At 38.6% G+C, this 10770-nt stretch overlaps 1 protein-coding gene across 1 annotated transcript in view; it reads left to right on the top strand.

Annotated features, from left to right (window-relative positions):
* LOC110459016 (WD repeat-containing protein 54-like) overlaps nt 1-10770 on the top strand; it is a 24394-nt gene that overhangs the window by 5383 nt on the left and 8241 nt on the right. Inside the window, exons 2-6 of the mRNA XM_021511034.1 lie at nt 1692-1754; nt 4980-5052; nt 6103-6159; nt 8637-8714; nt 9098-9230. Coding sequence (XP_021366709.1) covers nt 1692-1754; nt 4980-5052; nt 6103-6159; nt 8637-8714; nt 9098-9230 — 404 coding nt within the window. The remainder of the gene's footprint in view (nt 1-1691; nt 1755-4979; nt 5053-6102; nt 6160-8636; nt 8715-9097; nt 9231-10770) is intronic.

The raw sequence follows: 10770 nt of genomic DNA, 5'->3' as shown, positions 1-10770 counted from the left end.
ACACACACAGGGTACACACGCTGTGTAACATATAAACACACACAGGGTACACACGCTGTGTAACATATATAAACACACACAGGGTACACACGCTGTGTAACATATAAACACACACAGCCAGGGTACACACACTGTGTAACATATAAACACACACAGCCAGGGTACACACACTGTGTAACATATAAACACATACACACAGCCAGGGTACACACGCTGTGTAGCATATAACACACACAGCCAGGGTACACACGCTGTGTAACATATAAACACACACAGCCAGGGTACACATGCTGTGTAACATATAAACACACACAGCCAGGGTACACACACTGTGTACAACACCTCCTTATATTTTCCACCATCCTGTTCTTAATTGAGACTTAAAAGAAAACTGTCAGTCTCTTCCATATTGGTGTCTACCTATATGATAGCCCATTCTAAGTCTCAATGAAGGAGAAAGTATGTAAATGTGTCTGCGTTAATTTGCTCTATTTATTTGTTAACGCTATAAAGCTTTGATTATTATTATTTTTCAAGATGGCTGTGTTCATTGTACACCCCCTTAATAAGCAACTGGGATATTATTTGACCCAAGGATATGGATTTTGTTATAGAGTTTGTTGGAGCTTTAATTTGAATTAAGGTTTTTCTTTGGGACATAGGTTGGAAGCTTTCTGGGATGAATTCCAAAAAATGTGTTAATGAAAATGACCTTGACCCACTATTCAACGTCACATTCGTCAAATATGCCAATAACTTTAAATTTAGATTAAATATACAACATTTGATATAGTGCCCTATCTAGCTAACATAAGCCACTCTAAAGCGCTTTACATGTACAGTGCATAGATATACAATTTTATACAGTCAATACAATTAGCATATATATTAATCAATACAATATTGAGGAATTCGCAGGAGTTGCCTTATCAGGCGCTAACTACTCGTCCTATGCCACCTGGCTAATATCTCCCTATGTGTGTGTGCTGGAGATGTATTGTGTTTTGTTTGTAGTGAGACCGTGCTTCCAACGGTATCATTTATAGTGCCACCTCACTTGAATGCTACAGCACAGATACCGCAACACCCACCCCATATAATTTTATACTCCACCTGGATTGTTGGAGTTGTGTGGGCAGGAGAAAAACACTTTCTCTGATTATCCATGCATACAACGACTTCGGGGATCGAACCCCAGCCGCCTGCTTGTAAGGCCGGAGTGTTAACCACTCGATCAATCCGCCCATGATCCTTTTTAATAACATCTTCTGAAGAACCAAAAAGCTTAGAGTCATGATAATGGCTGGTAGCTTCTGGGGATGTAGCCCAACAAAGTTGATGAACTAAAATTACCTTGACCTACTTTCAGGATCACATTGGTCATAACTGTCAAAAACCTCAAATGACTTCTTCTGAAGAACCAAAAGGCCTTGAGTTAGGATATTTAGCTGGTAGCTTTCTGGGATGGAGCATAGCAAAATAATTTGAATGAAAGTGACCTTGGCCTGCTTTCATGGTCACAGGGGTCAAATATCTAAAAAAAAAAATCTTCTGAAGAAGAAGGGAAAGGCCTACAGTAGTGATATTTGGCTGGTAGCTTTCTGGTATGCTAAATAAACCCTGTGAGTTAAAAAGGTCAGGTCAAGATAACGGGCCAAATAGCCTATTGACCTTGACATTGTGTTTTTCAGTGTAAGTGGATACAGTTGCCGGTGAGGACTGTACTGGTGCTAACAACACTCCGGGGTATACAGGTAAGTCTTCTAATGTCACATCTAATTTACTGAATGTAAATAGTCAATTATTAAGAAATTTATGGATAACACAGATTATAAATAGTGTTTTGGGGCCAATTGGAATGATGGTACTCTAATGCTATTTTTCCCCCTTTTCTCAAAAAATTCTCTTATCGTGGTAATTGAAAAAATATAAATTCAAAATGTAAATTTATGTTTTTAGGTCACCTGAGCTTTGCTCAAGTGACCTATTCCAATCGCTTTTCGTCCGTCGTCGTCCGTCGTCCGTCGTGCGTAAACTTTTACATTTTCAACTTCTTCTCAAGAACCAGTGGATGGATTTTTTTAAACTTGGTCAGAATCATCCTTGGTAGATGAGGCTTCAAAATTGTAAAATTGGGATTCCTACCCCCACCCCTGGGGCCAGGGGGGGGCCCCAAAGGGAAAATTATCCAATATTTCAAAAATCTTCTTCTCCAGACTCACAGGTACTACAGTGATTTTCTCTACGTGGAAAGAAAGATCATCAGGCGCTTTACTTAAATTGTAAATTTCAGGACCCCCGAGCTATCCGTTCTCCCTTGGGGAGGGGGTAAAGTTTACTATAGTTTATATAGGGAAATAACACTTTTGGGTATATTTTGACAACTTTCTGTAGGAAATTATTTTTACTTGGTGAGAATTATCCTTGGAGGTAGATGGTTTCAAATTGTAAAATTGAGATTCCTACCCCGACCCCTGGGGCCAGGGCGGGGCCCCAAAGGGAAAATTAATCAATATTTCAAAAATCTTCTTCTCCAGACTCAGAGGTACTACAGTGATTTTCTCTACGTGGAAAGAAAGATCATCAGGGGCTTTACTTAAATTGTAAATTTCAGGACCCCCGAGCTATCCGTTCTCCCTTGGGGAGGGGGTAAAGTTTACTATAGTTTATATAGGGAAATAACACTTTTGGGTATATTTTGACAACTTTCTGTAGGAAATTATTTTTACTTGGTGAGAATTATCCTTGGAGGTAGATGGTTTCAAATTGTAAAATTGAGATTCCTACCCCGACCCCTGGGGCCAGGGCGGGGCCCCAAAGGGAAAATTAATCAATATTTCAAAAATCTTCTTCTCCAGACTCAGAGGTACTACAGTGATTTTCTCTACGTGGAAAGAAAGATCATCAGGGGCTTTACTTAAATTGTAAATTTCAGGACCCCCGAGCTATCCGTTCTCCCTTGGGGAGGGGGTAAAGTTTACTATAGTTTATATAGGGAAATAACACTTTTGGGTATATTTTGACAACTTTCTGTAGGAAATTATTTTTACTTGGTGAGAATTATCCTTGGAGGTAGATGGTTTCAAATTGTAAAATTGAGATTCCTACCCCGACCCCTGGGGCCAGGGCGGGGCCCCAAAGGGAAAATTAATCAATATTTCAAAAATCTTCTTCTCCAGACTCAGAGGTACTACAGTGATTTTCTCTACGTGGAAAGAAAGATCATCAGGGGCTTTACTTAAATTGTAAATTTCAGGACCCCCGAGCTATCCGTTCTCCCTTGGGGAGGGGGTAAAGTTTACTATAGTTTATATAGGGAAATAACACTTTTGGGTATATTTTGACAACTTTCTGTAGGAAATTATTTTTACTTGGTGAGAATTATCCTTGGAGGTAGATGGTTTCAAATTGTAAAATTGAGATTCCTACCCCGACCCCTGGGGCCAGGGCGGGGCCCCAAAGGGAAAATTAATCAATATTTCAAAAATCTTCTTCTCCAGACTCAGAGGTACTACAGTGATTTTCTTTACGTGGAAAGAAAGATCATCAGGGGCTTTATTTAAATTGAAAATATCAGGACCCCGAGCTATCCGTTCTCCCTTGGGGAGGGGTTAACGTTTAATATAGTTTATATAGGGAAATAACACTTTTCGGTATATATTTTATATATTTTCAGCAGAAAATTGCTCAAACTTAGTCAGAATCATCTTGGGTAAATGAGAGTTTTACTTTGTAAAATTAGGATTCCTGCCCCATCCCCAGGGGCTAGGGCGGGGCCCCAAAGGGAACATTTACCAATATTTTCAAATTCTTATCCATTGATGACATGACAAGTATTGTATTTCACTTAGTTTACATGCTGATTTCCACATCACATCTAAACAATAAAATAAAGCTACCAGTATCTATGATATAACTCAGGTGACCGCTAAGGCCCTTGGGCCTCTTGTTTACCTTGTATTCAGGTGACCATGTACCTTTGAGAATTAAATCATCTTTCAGGAATGAGGATGCTTTCGTCTTTAGATGATTCTTTGGAAAACAAGCAAACCTTTAACAACGGTCCTGTAAAGTTCCCAATTTGGATTACTGCTACACTGCGACATATAATGTTGTCAATTCCAAAGCCAAAAGCCAAAGTTATAAAAGTGACAAAAACTGCTCTATATATAAGAGTCAATAAGAATATCACAAAATTTAAGAGACCTGGGTATCAACCTGACATTTTATTATCCATTAAGATTTGTTTGCTATCAGTGCAGATTAAAATTGAAAAGGCAGCTTTTCGGTAAGTCATTGTAAAAATAATTGGTAGACATTTCTATAATTACACCAGGCTATGTACACCCAATGATCCCTTACCTGGCCAGTCATTTGTTATACCAGACCTTGTATGCATAAAAACAAGGGGTAAATGAGACAGAAATTAACCCATTCACCCCTGAAGACACTTTTGAATTCTTCCAATTCAAAGGTTGGAATAGTTTATTATGAAATTGCAGGGTTGAATGAGTTGATACAAATAACAACGCTTTTAATTTGTTTAGAATTGTTTTTTTTGTCTGTGTTTAAACTTAGCATGGACCTTATACATATAAATATCGGGAAGGTTTTGCCGCAGTTAAACATGCATTCACCATTTTTGTCCTCTGCAATGGCGGCGAATTTATCATGAAGGAAATGTAAATGAGCAGCATACAAATCTATAGTGAGAAGGGTAAAATGATCAAATTGGGTGAACATGGACTTTAATGGGGAAAGGCAAATATTCGACTTGGCGAAGGTTTTCCGATTTACTGTATACATATAATATGGCAGTGACCGTATTCGTACATTTATGCACCGTCAGGTACGATTGATTTGAAACATTATATAAACGTATATCTAAATATAGATGGAATTATATCACATGCTATTTAAAGGCTAAACACTTTAAATCAGGAAGATTTCATAATAAAATGTATGTATTGACATTGTAGATATACGAATATGATGGATCGGCCATGATCTATTTCCATGCCTTGGGCAATGTTCACAGCTCTGAGGCGTCAGGTAAGGCATTAACGTTATAAACTAAATGTATCACATTTATCCTACAGTAAGCCCAGGGACCAACAATTATCCTCCTACTCAAATTAGGGAGATCACAGGCTTACTAAAGGACATCATAATAGCATTGGTGACTCAGATTAGGGAGATGGGCTTATTACAGGACATCAAAATAGCATTGGTGACTCAGATTAGGGAGATGGGCTTATTACAGGACATCAAAATAGCATTTGTGACTCAGATTAGAGGGATCGACTTATTACAAGACAAAACAAACAACATTTGTGACTCAGATTAGAGGGATTGACTTAATACAGGACATCAAAATAGCATCCGGGGCAATTTTACTTACTGCTGTAGATAAAGGTGGGCTTATTACCAGGCATGTCAGATAAATACGGTATGCATGATACCATTCCCAATGATAGAAAGGCCATTTAATTTACATGACTTTTGATCTAGGGGGTTGGGCAGAGGAGTGGGGCCAAACATTGTGATAATGTTTTAAATACCTACTTCTTCTGTATAAATCGAAGAATTTTAACCAACTTCGGTGTATAGCATCTTTGGGCGACTGGAAATCAATTTTGTTTGAATGGAGGGTATGGAGGGAGGGGGGTGGGCAGAGGGGCATGGCCCATTAAGACAAATAGAGGTAAATCTTACAATCCTGTTCATTCCATAGAGAAGAAGGGAACTAAACCAAATTTGATAGGAGTATTAATCTGGCCAAAAGGATTCAATTTTGTATAAACAATAGGTGCGCCTCCATGCCCCCATCCCCAACCACCACCACACGCATATATATATACCAATGGGGATGGAGGGACGCATATGGGACCCAATAAAGTAAGGGTGGTGCTGAGAGACAACCATTATTTGGAAATAATTGCAATACACTATTTAATGAGAATATTTTGCCATGATTGCTTAAATATCCAGATGAGCGATACAGGCCCTCTTGGCCTCTTGTTTATGTAAGTGCTCATATCTAAAGTGAACAAAGCCTTTTATCATAAATATTGTCTAAATCCATTCTTATCTTTTTTTAAGAGTATGGTAATTTTGGAAGAGGAATTTCATGTGTAGGGGACAATTTCCTGTGTGTAGGTAAGTCAGTGACTGTAATAGAAATATAATGTAATAAAAATAAATAATTATCTATTTAACGTTGTGTACATTGTCAACAACAAACAAAAGCTCTGAAGAGCTTTTATTACGACGCCACTCATACAGGGAACAAATGAAGTTTTTGTGGCGGAGGAAAACCACGTGCCATTGGAGGGATAACAACTAACCCTATCAGACATCACTCTCTTTTTCCGCCACCGCTGGAGATCGAACCGAAGTTCTTGGGAGAGTGAGTGGTCTGAAGTTCACACTTGATTGCATACAGTAGTACAATGACTGTGCGCGTTAGTGACCACGGCTACCGAGGCACCCAAATATATATAAACTTTTTTCTTTTACAACGAGACCACTTTTAAAATTCCCCATTGCATTCTTTTCCTGTGTACTAACCTATGTTAGGAGACCATCTACAAGAAGGGAGCAGACTTCCCTAAGGTGGTCTCTCAATACAGGAGTGACTGTGTGAGATCTGTCTCTCAATACAGGACTGACTGTGTGAGATCTGTCTCTCAATACAGAAATGACTGTGTGAGATCTGTCTCTCAATACAGGAGGGACTGTGTGAGACCTGTCTCTCAATACAGGAGTGACTGTGAGATCTGTGTCTCAATACAGGAGTGACTGTATGAGATCTTTCTCTCAATACAGGAGTGACTGTATGAGATCTGTCTCTCAATACAGGAGTGACTGTGTGATACCTGTCTCTCAATACAGGAGTGACTGTGAGATATGTCTCTCAATACAGGAGGGACTGTGTGAGACCTGTCTCTCAATACAGGAGTGACTGTGTGAGATCTGTCTCTCAATACAGGAGTGACTGTGAGATATGTCTCTCAATACAGGAGTGACTGTGTGAGACCTGTCTCTCAATACAGGAGTGACTGTGAGATCTGTGTCTCAATACAGGAGTGACTGTGTGAGATCTGTGTCTCAATACAGGAGTGACTGTGTGAGATCTGTCTTTCAATACAGGAGTGACTGTGTGAGATCTGTCTCTCAATATTCAATCTGATTTGGAGTTAATGAATTTGTATTATTGTTCTACCTAGACTTTAGGTCGACATGTTGTTTTGATAAAACTTTGCACAATCATGGGTGGGTATCACCATTTGACATAACTCAAAGGATTTTTGATTCCGAATACTCATCCCTACCGATCATGAATACTCATCCCTACCAATCATGAATACTCATCCCTACCGATCATGAATACTCATCCCTACCAATAATCCCGAATACTCATCCCGACCGATCCCGAATACTCATCCCTACCGATCATGAATACTCATCCCTACCGATCATGAATACTCATCCCTACCGATCATGAATACTCATCCCTACCAATAATCCCGAATACTCATCCCGACCGATCCCGAATACTCATCCCTACCGATCATGAATACTCTTCCCTACCGATCATGAATACTCATCCCTACCCATCATGAATACTCATCCATACCGATCATGAATACTCATCCCTACCGATCCAGAATATTCATCCCTACCGATCATGAATACTCATCCCTACCGATCCAGAATACTCATCCCTACCGATCATGAATACTCATCCCTACCGATCCCGAATACTCATCCCTACCGATCAAGTGTACAGTTTTAGTTTTGAACTGTATTTGACACGCTTACATTTTAAACCACTCCAGATGTAATCATTCCTTTTAAAACAGATCAATTTGGTTAATCTTTAAGGATTTACTTCACTTGTAATAATCGATTATTCATAATGGATGGTCGCTAGCAAGACGTCAAATAATCAATCATCGAATAAAAAAATCGAGAATTGGCCGAACACTAGTAACATCCTGGGCGTTATTTCAATAATGATTTCAATACAGTATAACAATGCTTTGTGATGTCATCATCCATTGTGATGTCATCATCCATTGTGATGTCATCATCCATCGTGATGTCATCATCCATTGTGATGTCATTGTTCATTGTGATGTCATCATCCATTGTGATGTCATCATCCATTGTGATGTCATTGTTCATAGCAATTGTTTCCCCGATCAGAAACAGGAATTAATCCCAAAAGTGACAACGATATCTGAAGATTGTGGGGGAAAAGGTTCGCCAACTTGGTAAACCTTGTGTCTTCATACAATTTGAAAATTAACTAACTTGGGTTAGATAAACATGATAACCAACCGTCACTGTTTGGGGACCGTCTGTTGAAGCTGGTCCGACTTGTTTCTGTACTGTTCAGGGCTCCACCATAACCACATCGACAATCTACGTTAATTCAGGCCGACATTTTCTTGTTTTACTGTAAAACCTGTGTCAAAGTCAGTGTCTTGTTCATGTGTTGAAACTCAACATACAATTGGACATTTTCTTATCACATGTACCAACATTTGGTAAACTAATGTACCTCGTTTGCAGTGAACATCCTGCAGTGTTGTAATAATTACGTAATCATTAATAACCTTTTTTTTTAGGAACACAATTGGGAGAAATAGCAGTTTTTGATATTCCACAAAAGGGACCTAACATAAACATGAAGGAAAGTTTGACAGGTGAGTTTGTAAAGATCCGTGCACACAGATCACATGAATGTTTTTAAAGGATAAAACTCGAGGCTTTTCCTACCTATGTATTTCGACTCCATTCCGAGTGAGTTTCAGACATATTCCTTTAAAATTCATAAACAAAAATGTTAGCTAGGTTTAGATTTGAAATTACGTATGAAAATCTCTAGTTACTACTTCTAACCTTAATACAAATTAAGTCAATTTGTTTGTAAACCTTTTTTAAGTTTGTCATTACACTGTATCGATTCAATTTTGTAATATTCAATTTTGTAATATTGTTCAGTAATCCTGTAAATGTTGTACTTGTTCATACATCGAGTGCAATGTTGTGCTTTTCCAAAGCGAATGTTTGTTATTGTCAATTTTAGGTCACAAATATCCTGTATGTGACCTTGCCTCGGAAAGAAACACACTGATAAGTTCTGATGAACAGGGCAGTATCATTTTGTGGTCACTTAACGACACAAGTATCCGACAGCGTCAGTTTATCCAAGGATCCGGGTATGTACAAGAAATGATTCAAAACCAGAAACAAAGCTAGCCACATTATCATTAATTTTCCTAAAAAGTATTGTTTGTTTTTTTAAATCCCGGCTATACGAGTGCTAGGTGGTTAACATACCGGTATGTTACAGATCCATGTCTCATCGTATATACAGTGACCTCCCTTTTATAGCGTTTTGGAACAGTTGGTCCAGGACACTTTCGTTGACCAGGTAGCTCTGTCAGTTAGAGTGATAGTATAACAATCTGAAATTCAGAGTTCTAATTCTGTACGAGCCCCTCTGAATTTTTACACTCAGACTAATCCCGTACGAGCCCCACTGAATTTTTACACTCAGACTAATCCTGTAAGAGCCCCACTGAATTTTTACACTCAGACTAATCCCGTACGAGCCCCACTGAATTTTTACACTCAGAACACTGTAGTTGCCTATGTTTTGATTATTTCATCCTTAACATGTTTTTTAAGCCGCTCTTGGCGAGAGCCGAGCGGCTTATTAATTCTGTCCAGAGAACGAAATGACGGATCCACTAACGTTCGGGGTGCGTGCGCCTAATTCAGTAGTAGTAATAGTAGTAGTTCCCTCCTCTTGTAGGAGAACCAGAGGAAGTATTGCATGCTTCCGCTATATAGTTTCGTTATCGTAAATAGAAAGTAGAATCTCTGACACTCACCTGTGGGTTACATAAAGTCTTCTGATACTCTTCTCCAAATAATAATCCATACTTTAAATAATTGCTGAAAACGAAATGTTTATCTCCGGTGCATTCTACGAGTGTTGTGGTGGTGAAATTTGTGCACTAGGTTTGAGCGTTTTAGCAACTCGGATTGCGGTCTGGGGAGTGTTACGCGTGTGAAACACATATGATTCGAGAAAGCACATGTGAAGACTGTCAAGCATTGACGCTGTCTGTAGAAGGAAGAAGTAAATATATAAACTTATAAACCGTATGAGTGATGAAGTATAAACTCTATTTTGATGTTTGAAACGGTAACGTATATATGCCATATCGTGCTTAGGTTGATAACGGTAGACTAATGGCTCCGAGACGAGACGATATGTGAACTGTGTATGCTTATCAAACATTTTTGTAACACAGCATGCTATTTCTGGTGTATTTATTTATGAAAGTGTAACAATTTAAGAACATGACACAACTGCCGCTGCTGTTTGACAAGAATTCGCGCCGTGTCAAAATAGTATCCAATTGGGTGTAAGGGAAATAACTCTTACGTTGGTAAAGTCGCATTGGGAAATATAATTCAAATATATTCCAAGAACATTTGTGAGATTTTGTATATTCAATGACGGTAAATATAGTCGCTACAAATATTAATAATTTTCACTAATATGAATAAAAAATAAATAAAAATAAAAGGAGTACAATGTCTCTTTTCTCCATGCATGTTTTCCCACTACTGTTAATTATCCTTCATTTCACAAGCAAAAAATGCACCTATTCTTTATTATCCATTCACCGATTGCCATTCTGCACGTAAACGCTCATGTCACATCATTGGAGGATGCTAATTAAT

This window comes from Mizuhopecten yessoensis, unplaced genomic scaffold, assembly GCF_002113885.1.
Source record: "Mizuhopecten yessoensis strain PY_sf001 unplaced genomic scaffold, ASM211388v2 scaffold9909, whole genome shotgun sequence".
In the NCBI taxonomy this organism is placed as follows: Eukaryota; Metazoa; Mollusca; class Bivalvia; order Pectinida; family Pectinidae; genus Mizuhopecten; species Mizuhopecten yessoensis.
This window is presented reverse-complemented; position numbering and strand designations above follow the sequence as displayed.